Below are 24,527 nucleotides of genomic sequence, written 5' to 3' on the forward strand. Positions count from 1 at the left end.
GTTGTGGCCAGCGATAAAAATAAGAGAACACAACTGTAAATCCTTGGTAAGATGCAGTGTAAAATGTAAAAATAAATCATATTAATAGATATTTTATGTATTTTTTTTCCCTATTTCAAGATGCACCAAGGATATTCACACCAAGTTAATATACCTGCACATTGAGCTGTCACTATCGTATATGTTCAAATAAATGGCTATAGATTTTTATATACACATTTGAGGCCCTAAATTGATTAGAACTCTGTTACTGATTTGGTTTGCGATATGTCGGAAAATTGGCAAAAATGTTGATTGTTTTCCAAAATAAGAGCAGAATTTTGCAAAGGTCTTACGAGACTTTAATTGAACCAAATATAAACAGTCTGCTTTCATGAATAACTACAGAAATGAGAGTATTTTTACTGTTGAGACGCTGAAATTGAAACAATTTTAACTTAACGACTAATAATGATTGATCGACGATCACAATAGTTAAATAAAAAAAGAAAGATTGATTAATTTTGGATTCATTATGACACCTCTAACTGCACGTTCTAAACAGATTTAATAATAATTTAATAAATTTTCTTATTTTTTTTAAAGTACAATAAAACAGTAAAAACTTTCCTTCGGCTCTGTATTGGATGTAGTGTTTTTAAAATGAAAATAAGTAGGCAAACATTAAATGTAATTGTTTAAAAAACACCCACGTTACATATTTCACATTGCTACAAAGCAAATGACAGAAACTAAATTACAAAGACTTAAAAGTCATAGTCCGAAGATGTCATCCTGTTCAACTGTTACAATCATGCCATTGTTGCGGTTCCTCGCTTCATAGCGAGTGCCTAGTGGTGCAAGCATGCAGTCATCCCTGGTGTGCGACACTTTCTGGTCATCGGTAAAGTCTGTGGTTCACCATCAAAGGGAAAAACTTGGTGAAATAAACTTGGAAGTCAAGTAACAATTTAGGCTGAATTTGTTTGCTGAGCGAGTGTCATGCACATATACGTTGCTGGATATAGTCATGTCCTGGGTGGTTTAAAGATGTTTTAAAAAAGATCATTTAAAAAAAAAAAAAAAGAGGTTACCTGTACGTTAGGTTGATATGATCGGGTACGTCAGTCTCATCGCCTACAAAAGTCTTCTGGTGAAATACTGATGAAGTGTCTTAGTTCGTTGGTACCTTTGTCTCAGTGAGGCTTGAAGTGATGGACACGCTCTCATTCCAACACCTTATATCAAGCCTGAAGCCCCATGGAGGCTCCTCCTAGCCCCAATTAACCAACTCCCTGATCCCGAAAACAGATTATGTCCGCTCTCACCAGTGCCATTAAAGAGTAGGCAAGACCCAACCTCTCTTCACCTTCTCACCCCCCCCTACCCTCAGTTCATCAGAACACTTCCTTTCTTGGAGGGCAGTGGAGGTAGAGGAAGGCAACAAATTGGATTTCAACTACTCATTGAGCGGAGAGCACCGTCGAACAGCCATCACTCTCTTCCATCAGCAGTCATCGCGTACGCTTCCCAAAAGAGATGCATCTTAAGCGCGGCCAAATAAAGACTCGATGGAACTACTTGTCTTTCGGTGTGATGGATGATAGACACATGTGATTTAAGCAACACTTCCCGGATGGATCTTAGCGGGCATTTGCCGGCTGTGAGAAAAGGAGGAATGCCCCTGAGCACCTCCTCCTCCTTAGCGCTCCTTCACATACCCTAGAAGGAAAGATGTGACTGGCTACCCTCTCTGTATTTGATAAACACTGCTCGTCCCTCTGCTTCTCTTACTCTGTCCGGTTTTCACTGAACAGACATGCATGCTTCCTTTATAGGGGATTTCTGTTGCAGAGAAACTACAGATTCATTTGAGCACAATAAGCTCTACGGAGTGTGTTAGAAAACATGTTATGATCAGCTCTGGAAAGCCTCAGTGTTGATTTTGAATTCCAAAGCCAGTACCTTAATGGAGGATCCAGAGATGCTGGAGGAAGTGGAGATCTTGAACGGTATAGCTCTGAGGCCAAGGGTCAGCTCTGAAATTGACAGAGATTTACATTTCAGGGGTTGAACATAAGCGAGTTATACAATGTTCCTCTACGGTAGCCATTAGTCAGTTACATAAGATGCCAGACGGCCATAAACATAAGACTGTAGTCGGATATGATGTAAGAAAGAAATATGTCCGTGATGCCATTTTGAACATATATAAATCTACGAGTGTGCATGAGCAACGTCCCACCCTCTAATCACTCAAGATACATTTGCTCATGATGTAACCAAGACTTGAGTTTTTTTTTTTTTGGGGGGCTGGGGGGTCTTGGGGGGGCACATAAATTGAGGTAAACAAGGGCGAAAATAATGCCTGCCTGACTGACTGAAATTAATTGTTTGGGTTGGCGGTGAAACTTTCAATTTGTCGGTGTCCTTATCCAATTTTTTCAGATTTTTTTATTTTGACATGCCTGGGGTTTCTGCGTGACATACATCCCATTAACGTGAGAAAAAAATTCCAAAATTAGACATGTTTTTCACAGGACAATTATGAATGACTAGTTGTTTGGACAAATTGTTATAGATGTGTTAATTTTGTGAGATGCAGATATTCTGCACAGCTGGTAATAACTATGCATCTTAAATATTGATCGTGACACGCAGACTGATATCATTACCATTTGTGCTACTAATGACAACTTGAGTCATTAAATGATTTAGCAAAGAAAAAAGAAAACATTGATACTTTATGCTAACTACAACATATTGTGTGTCAGTTGAAACATTACAGTGTGGTTGTTTGAAGAATGCAAAGTAAGACCATTTTTTATTTTTTTTTTTTTACAAACAACTCCGTGGTTGTGGATACCGTTTGAGGACACAAAAAAAAACAAAAAAAAACTAAAAACTAAAACTGACCAAGTGCATCCTCAAATGTTTTAGCAAAATACGTCAATTCTATAACGTGCAATGGACTGCAAGTATCTTAAAGGAGACCTCCAATTCACCCTTCAGACTTCTTGAATTCGAAAGCAAATCACATAGCAGATAAAGCAGTGCACTGTGGTGGTTTACAAGGTCTGTTCTATCCTACAACTCAGCCTGGTTCGAGAGGGACAGTTGGTATGTCCTTTGTCCTGATATACTTTCTGTGGTGAACTCCTGACCTCACCCACTCAGCAAGGCCTCCCTCTAACAAGCACCCTTTAGAACAAGCGTGCTTCTTCATATTCAGTACTCTGACGAAAAGCTTTGTCATCAGCCCCACAGACACTGGAGGTCTGAGGCATGGTTCCGTGTGCAAAGCAGTAAATAACAGCTGCTGCCAAACAACAATGCCATCGTTATTAAAATCCTACCAAAAGCATAAAGCAGAAATTGGAGTGAATGGGTTTCCCGTTGCTAGGATGCCCTACCTGTTCTCTGCCCCAGAGCATTAGCGGTGATGCGTGGGGTCATGTTGCTGATGGGGACCATGTTGCCCCTCTGGGAGGATGTGGAGGAAGATGTGGTACGACCATCCTTTATCTCAATGGTGAGGAACGTCTTCATGTCTGGGTCTGCTTCTTCTTGGGTGTACGGCTGCCCAGCTTCTCTCCCTGGGGTCTCGTCCTCCTCTGACTCCCTCAAGACGGGCTCACTCTTCTCAGTCGGGTGCCGCGTACCACCCATGGGTTGCTGGGATTGGTCGGTGGAAGACAGAGGTTTGTTAGCCACACCTCTGAGCTGAGGTGTGGCCTGACTCTTGGATGCAGCAGAGGTGTGAGCAGTGGTGTCTGCTCGCGCCCATGCTGGCCTGTTGCCAGGGGAGATGAGGGATGTAGCAGTGGGAGTAAACAGCTCCGCAGCTCTGGAGAAATTTGTCTGGCCACTGCTGCTCAGAGGAGTCTTCTTCAAAGCTGGGAAAACTATGTTCTGACTGGGCTCGTTGAACTTGCGCATCCGATCACGTACGGAGTTGCTGCGCTTGGACTGTTCCAGCAGGATATCTTTCTTCTCAGGTGCTGTTAAGATATAAAGGAGAGAAGGTGACTTTCTTTCATGTCAATTCACCATACTGACGTTTCCACACACAACTCAAATTAAATAAGGTGCTACAGATTCACTTACCCAACCTCCAACTCTTTTATTTTGCTTCACATAACTTATAGGATTTCCTTTCCCATCTTAACGTTCCTTGTTACATTTTTTGGGGGGTAATTTTCAGCATATTACTTGTACGCAAAATCCCTATATAACGCACTTTAACACGTTGAAAAAAAAAAAAAACGTATAAAGATAACTGGCATTACATGCGTGTATGTTTTACACCAGATATGCCTGGCAGCTGGAGGGCCATTGATTTTTATTGTATTTTTTTTTTAAACAAACCTAAACTATTATTCATAAAACACAAAGATTCAATCCACATTTTCTACCCAAAAAGGGAAATTGTGAAAAAAAAAAAAAAATCACAAAAACTGAGTAACTTTTTATTTTTATTTTTTTTTAATTAACAAATATAAAGGGGCGGGGGGTCCTGCGAGTATGTGAATCCGCAGGTGACGAACAGCAAATATATGCAGGGGTATAATGTAGTTTGTAGATTGTAATATCACCATTAGTTGGCAGACATTTCTTAGGTGTGCTTTAGGTCAGTACTAGAATGTGAGTAGGCCTAATATTGCTCGGATGGATTTGGAAAGATAAGCAGGACACACAAGACCTCAATAATATTACAATTTTCAGTGAGCTTTTTTTTTTTTTTTTAATTTGAGAAATTTTCAGAACTGTTACTGTTCGGCAGTTTTGTGCCGTTCTTGAATTCTTATGCAAAAGAGCCCTTTCACTGGGGGAATAAAAATGTACGCATGTGGTGATTTTTTCATTTGCTTCAAATCCTTGGTTGTTGGGTCAGGCCAGTGTTTCTTTTATAAATGCATGGAAAAATGTATTATCAAAAATAAATATATTAAGAGCACATACAGATTTACTTTGCCCATATGTAAAATGAAAGTTACGACTGTAACTACGGTTCTATGAGTCCCCTGAAACTGAACATCATTATTGAAATACTTGGACATCTGGTTTGGAAGTGTGCGGTAACCCATTAGCACTGATGACAAATCATGGCATTAGTTGTTTTTCGCAGAGGATAAAGAAAATCTGCCTGTGAGTGTTGGTATATTGTCTGTCTACATGTAATGATGTATTGTTGGTGCTCAAATATCAGTTGCTTAAAGCGCTATAACACTGCCAAATAAATGCTATTAGCTACCACGTCTATGGTGCTTATCATCAAGTGTTAGGATTAAGCTAGCTGACATTAGCCTTTTTTAAATGTATTTTCTTATACATATACCATCTGCTAAATTACTTGAGATGAGTTCAGTTCATGGCCACCATACATCACTTGTATCTCAAATGTTTACTTGCAAGACAAAGCAAATAAATAAACAGAAAAAAAAAACCAACACAAAACACTGAATAGTGACCAATTAGTTCATTCTTTTCTTACCAGCATCCTTTCCATGAGTGAGGTTTACATCATATGCTGCCATCTATATGAAGGAAACCAAAAACAGAACACAGCCATCAGTGGAGAGCGGTACAGGAAGTTGAAATTCAATTGCATTGGATTAACAAATGCAAAGTGCTCCATTCAGCATGGCAAGGTCTCACATGTAAGAAGCTTTAAAGTTGTTAAGGATGGGTATTGCGAGAGATCAACAATTTAACATACAGTACAAAATTGACTATGAGGGTTTTAATTATCTAACACTTGTGTTTTGAGTAAAGCTTTGGGCCTCGGTTCTTTTTTGGGCTATAGGGCCCCTGAGTGTTTACATTAGATTCAAGCGGCTGAGCATCAACCTAAATCGAAATGGACAGTGAAAATCTTAAAGGCAAGACTTGGATAAACACATTTAAAGAAGAAATCCTAGATGAGAACTAACAGTTAAACCAGATGATTGTGCAACAATGAATCTGTGCTTTTGGGTGAGGAGAGACAGATTCTCCTCTCTGACAACAGGTGAGGCTTACACGGACTGCTGACAGGAAGCAGAGCAACTCAGGTGCAGATGTGTTTGTTTGTGTCACCAAGCAACAAAAGATAAACAGCCCAGAACTGGATGTCAGCAGTGTGTGTTTATGGATGCCAATGTAACCTGGGTGTCACATAAGTGTCAAGTGGGTGTCAGGCGAAGAAAGTGAGAGCGCATATACGCACAACATTGTGACTAAACAGCCCCCTCTGGCGGTAAGGTTTTGACTGACTTGGACAAAAACACCTACAACTTTAACCCTTATTTCAGATCCTTTCATTTCTTTTAGAGTTCATCTTTAGATGAAAGAATTGGTCAAATCTTAATAACACAAAGTGTAATTTTGTACTTAAAATGTTGATCAAATTAATTCTTAAAATGTATAATTAATAATCATAACAGATTCTCTAATGTCTAATATGCATTTGATGCTATTATTTGTGTATCCATTGAACATCATTAACCAAATGAACACCAGAGCTGACAATACAGATTATTGTTTACCTTCTGTCTCAGGTTGTCATACTTTCCCTCGGCGGTACCATTGACTGAGCCAGATTCAACAGTTTCAAGATCCTGCTCGTGTCTGGACGGAACATGGAGGCTGCTTACACCATGGCTTCTGGTCTCGGTTTCTGAGTCGATACTGTGAGCTGAGACACTTGTGTCCACCTTCTCTTCATCAGATGGAGACTTTACTTCAGAGAACATACTCACGCTGTGATCTGATGTTCCCGAGTCAATGCGGTTTCTTGACAAATTAATGGGGTCAAAAACTCCAGAATCTAGTGGGAGGCCGACACAAGAATCTGAGCTGATTGTCTGACTGATGCAAGACTGGATTTCAATACTATGCTCTGACGTCCCGGAGTCTTGTCTGCTGCGCTGAGAGGAGCGCTGGCTTCTATCTGAGGCTCCGGAATCCGAACGTTCTCGGTAGTTTGAGCTCAGGCTCTTTTCTGTAGTCACAGAATCCATATTGGATCTGGAAATTGACGAGGCCACGCTGCAGTCTGAAGCTGCAGAATCAGACCTCTGACGGTGAGACAGAACCAGGTCAGCCTCTGTGGCCAATGCTTCTCTCTGTGGCTGGATCAACAGAGGTCCAGAGCCATCCCCTTTCACCAGATGGTCAAGAACGAGCACCATGCCTGAGTTGGAGCCTGTAGTGTAGAAGATGGACAGTCCAAAGAGGTATTAAGGTAGAGTTGTCAATGCTGTAACATGTCATGATAAAAATGCTTCCATACGATGACAAGAAGAACATTGCACCAGCCTGACATGTACCTTTGGGGCAGAAGCTTTGTTGAGATACCTAAACGCAAATGCTGATAAAAAACAATTAGAGGACTGCGAACTCTGGTTGGGTGCCGACAGTTTGAGGCCCAGAATTTCACTTGCTACCTCAAATTATTATCCAGTGTATTTTACATTGCAAAAATCTTCACCTGCATCGTGTAATTACAAACTGGTCGATAAATCAATAGTTTCTTTTATCTCTCTGCCTTTACTTGGATAACTCAGGCAATCCTGCATAACGCTATTCAGAAAATAATCAAATAAAAAATAAAAAACAGCCCTCAATTTTTAAAAAGAGAGTCCAGTAAGAGAAGCAAGCGCTGCTGTGGGAATGCATCTCTCTTCAGTTGTCCTGCAGTTTTATTTTAAAACTAATTCTTCACTTAAGTGAAACGTGTCGCAAGAATGTTAAAAAAAAAAATGCAGGCAGTAAAGTCAAGTTACTCCAAAAGTGTTATATTTGAATTAAATTTGTGACATGTTAAAAAAAAGTTCATGTCTTTAAGCAATACTTAATAAAACATTTTTAACACAGATCCAAGATGTACATGGTACTCAAATACAACCGTTTGAAAATCAATTTTAAGAGTGCAGCTCTAGTTATAAGGGGAAATCAAGTCCATAAGAATTCGTAATAATATTTTCTGTAGATCCCTGTTAGTCTTAAAATGGCATTCTGATTATTATTGCAATTGTGAAATATGAATTAAGCAGATAAATCCATCAATTTTACCATATCAGGAGGCGGCCATTTTGCCACTTGTTGATGAATGAAAATTAGTTTGTTTGAGTGTGGTTCACGAGTTGAGCTGTTATTGGTCATCACATGAGCAACTGCGATGTCATTTTCCATTCGGCAGCAAGTGGAAAAATGGCCGCCCACTGTGATGAATAAAAACAAGTGGATTTTTTTTTTTTGTGTCAGTAACACATTATTAATCAGAATACAAAGTTTAGACTAGTAGGGCTGCATAGAACACATTATTGTAAGGACATGTTTTGACTTGACTTCTCCTTTAAGTATTCAATGTTTCCTTTGTCTCACTGGCTATGAGGGGAAGCAACAGGTAACGTTTAAGTGACTGAAAAGGGGGGAAATTAAATACTTCCGGACACACACACAGCTCAAAGAGAGACCGGGATAGAAAATATCACGCAGGATCAGAGAGGAGACACGTGGAGACATGACGGGATGTCTGCATTTCCTCCAGACCAGCCTTTGTTCCTGAGTTCAATTTGTCAGATTGTGTTGCGCATAAAAGAGGGGAAAGTGGAGTGACGGCGCGGCTAAAGGTGGCAAAACGTCAAGGAGGAAGTGGAAGTAAAATGGAGACAAGCGCTTTCATTCCCCTCTGTCTGAGCTCGTTCACTGCTCCCTCTCTCCTCAGGAAACCACACTCCAAACAACACAGCAGTGCCCACATCCTTTCAAACTCCATACGCAAAACAGTGCGTTTTATGGGGTCGTGTCTGTGGCTGTGCACATTCCAGAGACGAAGAAACTAGATCAGACAGACTCAAGTTATCAAGCAGGTGACTTTACCCCTACAAAGGACATTGTTTGTTTTAGTTTTTTTGTCTTGTTTTGTTGGGTGAGTGGAGGGGCAGCTAGACTACCCCCACTTCCATTAAACTAGCAAGATTTTTTTTTTTATGGAGGGGGGGCATTTTATGTTTAAACATTCACATTCCATTAGCAGTCACATTTGTCACCATTTTTGTGGTTGTATATTAATTATATAAATAGGCCCCCAAAAAAATTCCATACAACTCAGCCAAAATTCTGGCTCCCACTGATTGGCTGATATATATATATATATATATATATATATATATATATATATATATATATATATATATATATATATGGGGTTTTCATTGTTTCGGGTATTTTTGCAACTCCATAAGTGGCAAGACTGCGGCATCCGCGGTGGGCAAAACATCAAGTGGTCATGTCAGACAAGGATATAATGCAATGCACTGTGTCTATACAAACATTTCATTTTCTAAATCATAGCCCTGGCAGTAACACTTGTTATAGAATACAATATGACTGAACACATGGTCATATAGTTAAAGCTTGTAAATACTATAGAAGCTTTTTTTGTCTGAGAAGCATGGGAATGTTTTTTTTTATGTTGTTGACCATCTCAAAGAATGTGCTTTTTACAGGCTCAGCTCTCATTTTCACATACTTTTACCCTAAATAAACCAGCCGCTCGAAAAACCACCGTCTCACACCCCACTCCTGTCCCAACCACATAACGTTCTCTCTCTTTGTTGACAAGTGCTTTTCACTGGTGGTCTTTTTTTTTTTGTTGACACAAGCTTCACCCTGTCTAAAATTACAAGGTAGGAATATATCAGGAACATTAGGAAATTTGCTGTGCCACATCAAGAAAACATTGGTTCTGTTCTGGTATCAGCTTTATTTAGCTGAGTTGTGGCTGCTGTGTTTCCCAACGGTGGATCCTAAAACCCAACCAAAGTCCAGATCCATGAAAAGGACTCATGGATGAGGACAAATAGAAGGGTGAGTGTCATGTCCTGAAGAGACATTAATATTTCACAAGTTTGCGTTAGTCAAAGATTTTGATTAAGTTCATATTTCCTCATAAATAAGTTTATTGTTCTCGATTGCTTAGTGAAAGCTGTTAAAACTAATGATGAAATATGAGAGTAAGAACTCTTCTTTTTGTGGGTGGTTTTCGAATTCGTTAGTGTTAGCGCTTCTGTTTCAATAGAAGATCTTGGACGTATTTTACCTCCGAAAAATAAAAGAAGATACCGTATTATAGTATTTGCTAGCATTGCGAGCGTAGTATTTGCATAAGAGTAGTTCATGACGTGGTAAAAGTACTCCAAAACACTTGAGCCTTGGAAGACTTTTGTCTTTGTGAGTGTTTCTAATTTCGTAAACATTTATTTTAGCTCAAGTGTGCACTTTATTTTGAACGCAGGTGTATGGAAATGTGTTGTTTCATCAAGCTAACTGCTCATGTACAGACCGGCACTGTATCGATCTACTCTGTTTATTTCTTCTTGTTGCAGTTACTATATTTACAAATATATCTCACAAATGTTGTCTGAAAGGACAAGAGAACTTCATAAAAGCAAGAAAAGTGCGCAATGTCGACGGAGTTTTCTTCATTAGTTTGCTGGCTGTCTAGCCGCACATAGGCACGTGTCGCGAGGAGAGCACAGTGACGATGAAGCTTTTGATGTGGGTAACACGTTTGTCAATAGTAAATTCAGTATAATTAAACCATGAGTCATCAGGTATTGTATTTAAAAAATATATATATTAATTCAGCCCTGAATGCCAGCATTCATAAAGTTTTATTAATGGCCTCAACAGTTTATCAAACGTCAAAGAATTTAAGCTGATGTCTTAAACGCCTCAACACAGTAAATAAAGCTACATGAAAGGTCTTAAATATTTGAAACCAATTTGACTTTTTGACTACCACCTGAGAAGAAAAGCTCTTCTAGCTGCATGTTTTAACAAGCGTTTGAGAGGAAGTTGTATTAAGCTGCCTTAATGTAGTCACGGGTTCATTGCACAGACATGGTTAGTGTTTTGCTCTAAGTTATCTAAATTTGACCTTCAGGTGAATGTTTACAGCCTGTACAAACTTTTGTATGGCAACAATCACAGATGTGTGGGATGTGGAAACTGGATCCAAGTGTGAGGGTGCGCCTTACTCCGAGAAGTGGTTCTCACCTAGTCTGTGTAGCTCTCGGCTTTGGTTCGTCTGGTGGCCACGCAACTCCCGGATCTGAGATTTTATGTGGTCTTGCTCACAGTCTTGCTCTCTACGCTGTAAAATAAAATAAAAAATAAAAAACACACATGTGGTAAAACCATTAAGATAATTTCTAAGGTCATCTGAGGATCATTGTTCGAGGTCAAGAGGAGACGTATCCTTGCTGTGCAAGATGCTTTGCCAGCTGGAAAAGTACGTACAGGTTTCTGTTTCCTGCTACAGGCCGGAGATAAAGACGGCCAAATCATACGGATTCCGTGATGACCCCAAACTGTCAATTGCCCGACTTTAGTTGCTCCTTTTGCTGCCAAACCGCAGCGAAACATTCTCCACAAAGACCTTTAATGTAAAGCTAAGTCGCAACAGTAGGGTGATCTCCAAGGAGTGGCATTAGTATTGTCGAATATGGAGGAGAAAAGGGAGTGGACTGGAGGGCATGACAGAGAGTGCACGTGCATAAACCAATGTTAGACCTCTTAGGCTAAGACACTCCACAGAAGGACCAGCTGCATTGTCCAAGTATAGTTATGTTAAAAACATCAGCCCAACACAAGCAACAAGACATGTACATCACTCTGTTTGTTATAAATTATACTACACTGTTTGAAAAAAAAAAAAGGAGTAGTAGAATCATGGAAAACAAATATTCCATGTGCTCATGAGTCTGCTGCATTTTTTTTTTAAGTACTCTTGTGCACCATGCTCACCAGTGCTCTACTAATAAAAAAACAAAAATAAACAAAAAAAAACATCGCTCTATCACCCGTAGTCCTGTAAGTGATTTTTTTCATCGCTGCTTGAATGCTAGGCACCAAGAAATCGTGCCGCAGCAGTATGGGCTTTATTTTTCCTATTTGCAAGTCCGACAGCAGCAGCAACGAGCTGCGTGAGGCGGATTATCTCATCCGAGGTGACAAATAAACGAGGAGGTGAACAAGGAGTCGCTAAGCGTTCTAATCGCTTAAGTGAAATACAGCTTCGGGAAAGACCCAAAATAAGTGCTTAGATGTACAGTCGACTTTTAACAGAAGTCTGGCCAGAACCGAGTTAGGGCAGAGAGCCAACCGCTATGAACAGAAATATTGTATTTCAATGAATACTTATCGAGACATAAAATAAGATGACGGCTGACGTCATCACGATGAAGAGGTTCGATGTCATACGTATGTTGAATATTTATCATCTCATCAATAATATTGGCACCATTTTGCACCACAGAACAATGAGACAAAATAATAGGTTTCAAAATTATATATTTTAATCAATTTAGCTTTGCTTAGGGACAATTATTTGATTGACATATAATCTGATATTTATGTCCAAAGACTTGCATTATTTTCACAAAAAGTGGGTTTAAAAAAAATGCATTTTCATATACACGATTACACAAATACAAAATTATACTTGATGGCAAATAGTTTTTAAAAACTTAATTGCAGTAATAGCTTTTGTTGTTTTTAATGTTATAATGGCATTTTATATCATGTTTATTATCATTATTGTGAAGAAAATCGCAAACGCATTATCAGTCACAAAAATCGCCTGTGATTTTTCCTAAAATTATTCAGCCCTTATCAGGAGAACAGCACAATTTAAATGAAACATTGATTGGAGTGGGGAAAACAAAGAATTACAGAAAGTAATTGGGTGTTAGGCCAAAATGATCTCCAATGCTTTCGAATGGAAAGCAAAACTTGAGAGATGTGTTGGAAAACAGAAGACTATAATTCGAGGAATTGTCAGATTGGCAAAGACACGCCAATGATTAGCGCCAGCGTTTTGAAAAAGAGTCATAAGATACCTATGAGTAATGTAACAATTCAAAGACACTTGTGGAAAGCTAAACTAAACAAGAAATCCCAGTGTTAAAAAGCAAAAAATGTGGAGAGGAGGTTAACAATTTGCCAAAAGAACACATCAACTTGGCCTAAAGAGAATTGCAGATATATGTAGTGGACAGATTTTTCTTTTTGGGTTCAAGGGCAGCAGACATCTTGTCAGATGAACCCTAAATTCATGCCACAGTACACTCTGAAGAGATGTTGCGCTTCCTACGGTGTCACGTTTATCACATACCAGAGATCACGACTCACTATATTGAACCACTTGAATGGATCATGTTTCAGAAATGCCCTTGCAATTATTGTTTCACCAAGAGAATGACCTCATACGCATCAGTAAATGAGCTGCATTTATTCCTGACCAACAAAATTTAAAATAAAGTATTCAGCGGCTGTTTCTGGGGAAAAACCAAGAAATTCAGAGGAATTGTGGGAAGAAGTTGATTAAAATTTGCTGTTATGAGGAGCTGTACTCCTCTTTTCAAACCCACTGCTACTTTGGACATAACTATGTACACAAGAGCGTTTTTTTTTTTCATGCGTGACATTTAAACTATCAGATTTTTATTTTTTATTTTATTTTAAGTTGGCTAAAGTCTGGTCAAAGGCTGTTCCTAAAGAAATCATGACAGACTTCAAAATGACAGTCAAGACTTACAACCTATACCGTGACTTCAAAAAGCCTCTGATAACACATTACAACTGTTAAGTTATGTTATTCTAACAGCGCAGGTGCGAGAGTTTGTGAGGTACCGCGAGATGTGGTGAGGGTGAGGGCGCTGTTGGAGAATGTTGCTAATGTGTGTTCGAAGTGAGTAAACAGAAGTTTTTCTCTGAATCCTCTCTGCTTATTGAGTTAATATTGGTAGCAGAGGATGGCTGCTGCTGGCAATTACAAGATTCCACCGCCATTTGGCGAGAAGACGTCCTATGAAACATGGAAAAATGAAATTGAGATATGGAGAAGAGTCACCGACCTCGAGGAAAAGAAACAAGCGCTAGCCGTTACCTTGTCGCTAACTGGAAGAGCGAGGGAAAGTGCGCTGGAAATTGCCGCCGATGGCTTGAATTCCGACACTGGTATGGCTACACTCTTGACAAAGTTGGATTCGGTCTTTTTAAGGGAAGAAAAGGATCGACAGTACGAAGCGTATACGGAGTTCGATGGCATTTCAAGAGAAAGCAGTGTGTCCATGGTGGACTACATCGTCGAATTTGAGCGAAGGTACAACAAGGTACGTTCGTTTAAAATGGAGCTCCCGGATGCCGTCCTAGCCTTCAAACTTCTAGATACTGCTGGTCTCAACGTAAAAGATAAACAGTTAGCGCTGACAGCTTGCCCAATTGTTTCCTTCGGCAACATGAAATCTGCTTTGAAAAGAATTTTTGGAGACGTCACTTCGACACAAGAGGGCGCCAGCAAACAGCAAATGAGGACAGACAGTGAATGTGCCTATTTCACGAGATATTCATTTAAAAGTGAAAGCAAACCTCAAGCCGCCGCGCAAGGAACGAATCCCATTGACAAACGTGGCAGAAGAACGAGATGTGCAGTCTGTCAGAGTACATTTCACTGGGCAAAAGACTGTCCACACAGAGGAGAAAGTGTCAAATTGACAAAAGATGAAGGACAAAAGGAAGATATTGAAGAATGCAATATCACTCTGCTTTCCAATGAAACGTTGTCACATGCTGAAATCTTCATGGTGGAAGCGCTAGGATCAGCAGTGATTGACACAGCCTGCACAAGAACAGTGTGTGGTGAGAAATGGCTTGAAGATTACACCAATGGACTGGCACAGAGTGAACTCGACAAAATGGTGGGTGAAGTCAGCACAAGGCCATTTAGATTTGGTGATGGCAAAGTAGTTCACTCCACAAGAAAAGTGACCCTTCCAGCAAAGATAGGGCAGACCAGATGCAAAATAGAAACTGAAGTTGTTCCAGCAAATATACCAATGCTTTTGAGCAAGGCCTCACTGAAGAGAGCAAGGGCTGTATTGGACGTGGCGCACGACAAAGCAACAATGTTTAAAATGCCAGTTAAACTTGAGTTAACATCTTCAGGGCACTATTGTGTAAACTTAAGAGATGATGGTCATGATAAAGAGAAAGCAAGTGAGCCTCAGACAATGAGCGAAGATGAGGTTCTCATCGTTAAAAATTACATGAGTGTGAAAGAAAAGGAGAAGATACTTCTGAAATTGCACAGACAGTTTGGACATGCCTCAGAAGAAAGGTTGCTGAAGTTACTGGCTTGCTCGGGCACTATAGACAAAGAAAGCAAGGTAATTCTCCAGAATATTGTCAAGGACTGTGAAACATGCAGAAGGTACAGCCGACCAAAGCGCAAACCTGTTGTAGGACTTCCCATGGCTTCAACTTATAATGAAACTGTAGCTGTTGACCTGCATGAACTTGAGCCAAATGTGTGGTATCTACATGCTATTGATCACTTCACTCGCTTCAGTGCAGGGGGCATCGTCACCACAAAGAAACCAAAAGAGATTGTGAGACAGTTTATTCACTGTTGGATCAGTGTCCATGGCCCGCCGCGCAGGCTGTTCAGTGACAATGGAGGTGAATTCAATAATGAGGAAATAAAAGATATGGCGGAAAAATTTAATATTGAGATCAAAACTACTGCAGCCTACAGTCCATGGAGTAATGGCCTTTTGGAAAGGCATAATCGAACTCTCACCGAGATGTTGCTGAAAGTTAAAAAAGACAACAACTGTGATTGGAAGACTGCACTTGATTGGGCACTAATGGCGAAGAACTCCATGCACAACGTACACGGGTATAGCCCCTATCAACTAGTATTTGGCCAGAATCCAAACTTGCCCTCAGTGCTCATTGATAAGCCCCCAGCCCTGGAAACAAATGTGAGCTCCTGGGTAGCTCAGCACATCACAACTCTACATGCAATGAGAAAAGCATTTACAGAGTCAGAATGCTCAGAGAAAATCAAAAGAGCCCTGCGCAAACAACTACGGCCCGTCGATGACAAGTATGACACGGGAGACAAAGTCTACTATAAGAGGGTGGACTGCAATGAGTGGAAAGGACCAGGGGTCGTGATAGGCCAAGATGGTGCTGTTGTATTTGTAAGACACGGTGGAGCATATGTGCGAGTGCATCACACCAGACTGAGAAAAGTAGATGATCCCTCAACTAAAGAGGTGGTGGACGTAGACATAGAACAAGAAATGGACACTATTGTAAATTTACCAGCGACGGCAGCAGCAGATCTCAGCGGATTTGAAAGCGACAATGAGAAAGTGACACACATGAACAATGGACCTCAAAGTGCTGATGGTAATGAAGAACTCCCACATGAATCAGAGTTGAATGCAGGGAGGAGCTTTGATCGATCTCAGGTGCTGCAAAAGACTACTTATGAAGGACCTAAGCTCAAGACTGGCCAAGTGGTCACCTATAAAGACAAACAAAGTGGACAAAGTTGCACAGGAACTGTCCTCAGCCGAGCTGGAAAAGCTACTGGAAAACACAAAGACTGGTACAACTTGCAGTTCAGCCAGCCTGCAGAAGATGCTGGCACAACAGGATCAGTAAATCTTGGAGCAATGGATGGTGTACATGTATTTCCATCAGAGCAGGCAGAAGCATGTGCAAACAACGAAGATGTGTTAGTAGTGCAGGAGGACATTTTTCTTGCAGCTAAACACGAGGAAATCTTAAATTGGAAGAAAAACAATGTATTTGATGAAATCACAGATGAAGGTCAGAAATGCATCTCAACAAGGTGGGTGTGCACACTTAAAGAAAATGCTGCTGGTGTTGTACCCAAGGCCCGCCTAGTAGCAAGAGGTTTCGAGGAGATAAATACCAAGGACCTTCCCAAAGATTCACCCACATGTGCCACAGAGTCTTTGAAGATGATCATGGCCGTCATATGTCAAAACAAGTGGCAGCTGAATTCAATGGACATTAAATCCGCCTTTTTACAAGGCAAGACACTAACAAGGGACATTTACATCCGTCCTCCTCAGGAGGCACAGAACAAAGGAACTGTGTGGAAGTTAAATAAGTGTGTTTATGGTCTGACAGATGCTTCTTTGTACTGGTATAATAGAGTCAGAGACATCATGCGACATTTAGGAGCCACTGTATCAAAAGTAGATCCAGCTGTGTTTTACTGGTTAGATCAGTGTGGTCAGGTGACAGGAATCCTTGCATCCCATGTCGATGACTTTATTTGGGGGGGCACAAATGCATTTTCCACAAAAGTCATTCCTCAGTTAAAAACTGCCTTCCAGGTTGGTAGGGAGGAGAACAGCAACTTCAGCTACATAGGAATGGAAATACATTCTGTGCAGGATGAGATACAGGTACAACAAAATATTTACATTAAAAATCTGCAAAGTATCACCATTGACCCCACTAGAGCAACACAACGTGAAGCACCACTGACTGACAATGAAGTAGACCTACTCAGATCAAAGATAGGACAAATATTGTGGGTAGCGAGGCAGAGTAGACCAGATATGATGTGTGATGTTTCTATCTTAGCATCTAACACCAAACATGCCACGGTTCAAACTCTACATGGTGCAAACAAGCTCATTAGGAAACTTAAATCAGAGAGTGTCAAGTTGCGATTTCAGCACCTGGGTGAGAACAGCTCTCTAAAACTTATAGTGTTTAGCGATTCCTCCATGGGAAACCTCTCTGATGGTGGTACGCAGGGTGGGCATTTTATCATGCTCATGGGTGAAAATGGGAAGTTCTCACCTATATCATGGCAGTCAAAACGTATCAGAAGGGTTGTGAGGAGTAGTTTGGCAGGGGAAACGTTAGCTCTTGCAGATGGGATAGACAGTGCCATTTTTCTTGCAACACTGTACTCAGAAATCACGACTGGTGACTGTTCATGCAGTAGCATACCCATTGTATGTGTAACAGACAATCATTCTCTACTGGATGCAGTCAAATCCACCAAGTCTGTTACAGAGAAAAGACTGCGTCTTGAAATCAGCAATATGAAAGAGCTAATGCATTCGGGGACCATTGAGCAAATTATCTGGTCAGCTACCAAAGAACAACTTGCTAACTGCTTAACCAAAACAGGGGCATCGGCACTTGGCCTCTTGAGAGCTCTCAGCGAAGGTGTTTACAATCTTAAACTGTAAATGTTTCTCTAGTACTGAATTTGAACTGTACTGTATTTTTGTTTAACTGTATGTTCTATAGGACACCTATATTTTTGTTAATGCAACACAAAAAAAGAAAAAAGGGGAGATTGTTAAGTTATGTTATTCTAACAGCGCAGGTGCGAGAGTTTGTGAGGTACCGCGAGATGTGGTGAGGGTGAGGGCGCTGTTGGAGAATGTTGCTAATGTGTGTTCGAAGTGAGTAAACAGAAGTTTTTCTCTGAATCCTCTCTGCTTATTGAGTTAATAACAACAACTACACAACTAGTGTGTCAACAGCCAAGACAAGCGACCATTACGTGCATTCCAATGGCCTTTTCATTAAGTCGCGACGCTGGTCAGACAATGACAAAGTCGACAATTTTTAAAATAGTGCTGTCAAGCAATTAAAATATTTAATCATAATTAATCGCACTTATTGTAGTTAACTTGTAGTTAATCGCACATTTTATTCATTGTAAAAAAAAAAAAAAAAACTATATTTTTATGTCCCAATATTTTATTGAATTGTAGTACCTTTAATATATGAGAATTGATTTTTTTTTGTTTTTATGCAAATACTTTTTTTTTTTTTTTTAAATTGAAAAAACAAAGCATTGGATTCGACCCACATAAACAAAGTCACACAAAACAGCATCGCAAAAGCCTTTCTAAGGGATCAAATTGGAGTCATATAATAAATCTAAAATGCCAACCACGTGCAAATGAATTGGTTCAACGTAATGGGATCACGCCGAGGTCGTTATGGTTACTGAGAGAAGTCCAGTAATCACCGGTGAGCGCGACTGCTTCCTGCAAGTCGTGAATGCGGGTTGCAATGGTGTATCTCGAGGACAATTTGTAAGTGCAGTCGTTGAACGCAATTCGAAGCATTTCAGCCAGACCTTTGTCCTCCACGATGCTAACACGCAGTGGCCACACACTGAGCTATGGCTTCGGCGACTCTCTTTTTAGTTGATCCATCCATCGGTTTCTGTCGCAAATTATCCATGGATGCCTGGGTTTGACAAGGGGATGGAGAATTGGCATCAGCGGTGTGCTTGGCCATCAAATGGGATTTTAAACTGGACGCACTGCGATGGGAGTGCAGCGCACGATGGCAATACACACAAATGACTTTGCTCTTATCAATGACACCATTAGGTATCTTTAAAAAAAAAATCAGAATTTAATTGGCGTCATTTTTACCACTCGCTATGATGCTTTTAGTTCTATAAACCGGCGAAAACTCAAAACAGCAAGCGCAGGTGTGTCCTAAATTTTGCGCGCTTGATGTTTTTCCCGGTCTCGCAAGATCCAATAAAGTGTTGGAGTTTTTCCAGCTTCGTCATAACCACATTGTTTATTAGGCCAAGATGAGTCTTAATTGCTCGTTAAATTGATGGCGTTAAAAGGGGGTTGGATTAATCCCATTAATAACGCGTTTTTTTGACACCTCTATTTTTAAACCCACGTGAGATGAATTCTGGTGTGTGGACTGTCATTTTCTGCGCTTTGAGTAGGTTACGGAGCAAAGCAACCAATTCCAATTGGGAAAAAAACGTCAACAGACAACAGCAAAGGACTTTCTTTGTTAGTGTAATTACCAATCGTACCACATTTTTAGAAGTGCCAAAAACCACAATGTCTTAATTAGTTCAGGCTATGTTGAAATCTAGTTGAGATCACTGTGTGCGTGAGACTTCTGAAAGAAATGAACTGGAATATTGTGGCCAAGTAAATGGAGAACCAAGATGCTCCCATCCCATCATTTTTTCCATTCCACTTCCTCTGCCTGTGGAACAAAAATCTTAAGCGCCTCACAAAAGAATATTGCCTCACTAAAAAAATCTCTTCAGATTCTCAAGACAATGGCCTATGCTCACAAATCAGGATAAGTCGACTACTCCGAAAAGCTTAAATTCACAGGAATGCTTTCTGAATGAGTTATTGCAGCGCTTGATGAGCTTGGAAGAACAGAAATGGGGGGGGGGGTTGTCCTATTTAGCACAGAGGAGTTAAGACATTGGCAAGGCATAACGGTTAAGGTTGCATACAAAGGGCACCTTCTGTTTAAGTGGACCTACACAGGAGCCACAGGGGGGGGAATAATGGTGTTTGAGCTATAAACACAATTAGAGAGAAAGAGCCTTTCCGCGCCTGCCTGTTGCTTCCAGAAGCAGTGACGGCCATCAGTTCACAGCTCCCACTTAACCACCGGGAACGTGTTTTTCAGAGGAAAGAAATAAATAAAAGCAAAGTAGATGGAGATGAAAATCTGCCGTTAGTCATTAGCGGCTTCCCACTGGTCCAGACAGCTGAGATCTGAAAGAGTCAACAGTGACACCGGTCTGATGCCTTGCTTCTTTGAAGAACTCACCCCAACTTTGCCGCAGGAGCATGTTTGTGTTAAGACTATAATTACAAAAGCGCATAGCGATGACCAAAAATATGGGGACTATCCTCTCGTGTGACCACAGCAAGGCGTAGGCCATCTGTACTCTTGTGAACCCCCAAAGACACAAACTAACAGCAGTGCAGCTTAAGGACTGCTAAAATGGAGACTTGCTCCTTCTGCATCATGAGCGTCAGCATACAGATTAACGTGAACTTCAGTGCTCTCCATTGCCATGGAATTTGCATCAGTGTTCCATGCCTTAATGTGGAAGGGAGATGAAACCTGGCGGCATTTCCATTACGGCCTCGGCTCACCTCCAAAGTCAAAGCTACAGTAGCAATCATGTCTGCATCACGGTCTGGGATGACGGAACCCACAAGGGAAATTCTTTCACATTACCTTCTGCTCCTCATAACATGGGCACCTAAAGAACTTCACAAGGAATCATTGTTTTCGGGCAAGTTTCTTTTCAAAATACGTTTTACGATACACATTCTTAGGTTGAGAGGCGTTCTTGACATCTTTTTGACTTTAAAGAGGTTAAAAATGAACTACAAACACCCTGAGAGGAAAATACATACAGTCCAACCTTTAATGCAATATAATATGGTAATAAAAAGAAACACAAGAGGTAATATTCAACAAAATCTATTTGCCAATTAATTTGATCTTTTGCACCATTCTAAAATGTTCTGGACTCACACATTTAGCAAATAACCATGCACATTCACTCAAACCTGTGAACCTCCCTTTTTTTCCCCCGTCAGCTACGGAGCTCTGGTTAAGAACACCTGTCTTATACAGCATGCAAACCCACAAGGAGGCCTGGTGTCACAAAATAATTGGAAGCGCAGCATCACCCAAGCTATGAACCAAGTTGGACTGCATGCATCAAGAAGGTATCATTTACATCCTGACAGTAAAGCTATCAGTTAAGTTGAATAAACTTTCTCACAAACCTGAAACGTAACCAGAGGGGTAGAACTGTTCCATTCTTCAGTCATATAATAAAAAAATTTGAATGCGTAAAGCTGTCTAGTTGGCTTGTACTGAGTCACAGGGACGTGGGGGGAAAAAAGCCAGTGGAGCACTTGGCGAGTGACACACATCTGGAGGAATAGAAGACTGACATTTACCTCTTAACAAGAACGACCGCCCCCTCTCTCTCTTTTTCTCTTTTAACCCTCTGGAGTCAGGACGTCCGCTAACTCATTACACACACAGACGCTGTCATGTGCACAAACATATACACGCCACACACACACCACAAACAAGCCACTCCCTTGATTTCCTCTACCTCCCCTTCTGTCTCCATCGGGATCTGAACCACCCCCCCCTACACACACACACACACACACACACACCCCCACACACACAATTCCGCCACCCTCCGGACACATACACAAAAGCACAAGTTAATGGGTCGCCTGGTTGACACATTAACTTCTAACACCCTGCATTAGTTTTGACCTTATTTTTCACCATAAGTGCCACATTTACATAAAATCAGAAGAGATATAACTAAATATTCCAGGTTACACACATTACATAAACACAGAAAAGTAGCCGAAATGTCGGCATTATAAATCAAACATATAATAAAAACATCAGCAAAATGCTGAACCTCCCAGACATTTTGAAAGGAAATTATTGTATTTTTCCCCAAAAAAGACAACAATAGTACACCATTAATATGTGGTGCAGTACTGCGCATCTTTTCGTTGGTTTGACTTTAATCAAACAAAAGACACAATTATTTGACATGGTCGTCTAGAGCAGCTCTGTGACAAGCGGGCTTTGTACATGCTATCGTTACTCATTTTGCTTGCTTGTGTGTTTAATATTAGCGTAATGCCACAGCGACAATTAGCATCTTCACGCGTCAACTGCAATTTATCTATTTTTTTTCTCCTTTCATCGGTGACCGGTACCGGGCCGTGGCCCACCGATCTTGAGTGCTATGCTGACTTATGTGCCTTTTGCTCCCATTTCTTCGCACTATAAACATATAATTAATTTTTAATATGCTATCACCACGTGGTTTCCCCAGGAGCCAAAGGAATCTTTTACTGTAACTCAGTCGTAATTTAAAGCTGTCATTAATGTCTAATTGTTTTTGGCAACACTTTGGCTACATATGCTATAATGCACGAGTTGAGCCCACATATTTTCCATCTGAAGTTTCACAAGTCTGTGTGAGTGTGATGGTTGTGGCATGCATTTTGGATAGTGTGTGTGCGGGACTGCGGGTGTTTGTGCTTGTGTGCCTATCTGTGACCTTCATCTGCCACAGTACAATTGCGTGCGGCTCAAAGAGATCCGCTACTGTGATGTGACTGTAAAGAGCCCCGCTGCTGTTGCTTGTGTTGATTTTGGACACGTACACGTTCCAGGGCCGTCTTTAGGCTACTGGAGCACAGCTGGTGGGCCGCCTGTGTGTTTGTCAGTCTGCCTTTCGCTGTCCCACATCTCTCCTCAGAATCACACATCCACTCCTCTTGTGACCCATGACCTCCTCACTGTACAGCACTCAGCTGTCTCACAGGAAGTGAGGCCAAAAAAATTGAATGCTCCACCATCCTGTGACGCCAACTTGCTGTCATAGCTTCCTAATCTGAGTACAGCACAACAGCGGCCACCTACAATAAGAGTTATTCAGACTTCCAGCGGAAACGGCGCAAAAAAAGTTGATCAAACGTAATGGATAAGATAAGATCTGGCCCCAGGGAGACTGTCACATTATCCCCTGGAACAATCATATCAATTACGGAATCTTTGGTTTTTCTTTACTATACACAAGAAGGCTGGTCAGCTGCGAGAATGGACAGCTGAACAGCTTCAACTGAAAACAGGAAGGAAGGAGCCAAATGAGGCACTTGTCTATGGGGGAGCACCAAAGGTCTGTGATAAAACTAAACAAGAACGTACAACCCTGAGCATATCCCTCTATTCACGATGGTTGCTTCTGTGACTTAAGTCACACGCTCCCTGTTGGGTGTTACATACTTTGATTGTGGCAGCAGAGAAACCCCAGTAGCCACCAAAGCCCTGCAAACAAACTCCCCACCCACAAATAAGCCAGTGCTTAGTTCAGATTTAAAAAGGCAGCCTGTCACGAGACACCAAACTCACATTATTTATTTCGTTATAAGCCTAGATGATGATCTCTGCAGTCGTCCAAAAACCTGATTTTCCTTTCAACTGTACTCACCACAGGCCCCTTGATGCTCTGGGGCTCCAGACTCTCCGTCTCCAAGCTACGACCAGACGCTTTCACCCTCTCCACTGCCCCTAAAAGACAATTTTCAACAGTGACACAAACCTTGTCAACGTACACCATCATGAGGATCACTTGACGTGAGAAAGGCCTCAGACAACCTTAACAACAGAGATGACGAAATTGTTTATAGTGTCCTCATAGAAAGAGAGAGACCGGGTAGGAGGACAGAATGTGCATTCGTGTGTGTGTGTTTACAGCACATGGGCCAATTATCATACAGATACAAAATGGCACAAGTATTGTGCACAGTAGACACTAGACAGCATGAAAGAATGGTAGGAATCCACTATTTGACAGGGCATCACGTGTGCTGAGTTGCTACAGAGGTGCCCTCTTCAACCATGAACTTTTTCAAAGCATTTAATGATCTCATACATCAAGTCAATCATAGGATTCTGATTTGGGTTAAAAAAAATTATCAGGGAAAAAAAGCACACTATATAATGTATTAATTATTATATAAAAACATGTTTTAAAAAAAAGCAAACAAAAACAAACGGTTATAGTGTGATATATACCACGGCTGCATAATATAATGTAAAGAAAATAATAATAATTCATCGCGATGACGTCGCAAAAACGTGCAATAAATTAACATGGAATCGTACACGTTTATCTCACTATGACCAATCAGATTCAACCTTAAAATATGCACTGCCATCCAATAGAAAAGCATCTAGAGACGTTACAATCAATAAATAATTTAATTGGATAAGAATAAATTGAGCCTGTTTATTTTTACGCGCAAAAAAAAAATATGTTTTCTTCCCCGTTAGATAAAGACGTA

The 24,527-nt window shown here is 40.7% G+C and overlaps 1 protein-coding gene across 1 annotated transcript in view; it reads right to left on the minus strand.

The window, feature by feature from the left end:
• Positions 1 to 24,527, minus strand: part of smtnb (smoothelin b) — a 55,973-nt gene that overhangs the window by 11,077 nt on the left and 20,369 nt on the right. The window contains exons 5-10 of the mRNA XM_088298204.1: positions 23,672 to 23,751; positions 11,026 to 11,122; positions 6,507 to 7,165; positions 5,474 to 5,516; positions 3,393 to 3,980; positions 1,945 to 2,018 (exon numbers count right to left, since the gene is read on the minus strand). Of these exons, the coding sequence (XP_088154330.1) occupies positions 1,945 to 2,018; positions 3,393 to 3,980; positions 5,474 to 5,516; positions 6,507 to 7,165; positions 11,026 to 11,122; positions 23,672 to 23,751 (1,541 nt within the window). The remainder of the gene's footprint in view (positions 1 to 1,944; positions 2,019 to 3,392; positions 3,981 to 5,473; positions 5,517 to 6,506; positions 7,166 to 11,025; positions 11,123 to 23,671; positions 23,752 to 24,527) is intronic.

The sequence above is a fragment of the Idiotropiscis lumnitzeri genome, chromosome 1, assembly GCF_059441095.1.
Source record: "Idiotropiscis lumnitzeri isolate Australia: NSW breed Sydney's pygmy pipehorse chromosome 1, RoL_Ilum_1.0, whole genome shotgun sequence".
In the NCBI taxonomy this organism is placed as follows: Eukaryota; Metazoa; Chordata; class Actinopteri; order Syngnathiformes; family Syngnathidae; genus Idiotropiscis; species Idiotropiscis lumnitzeri.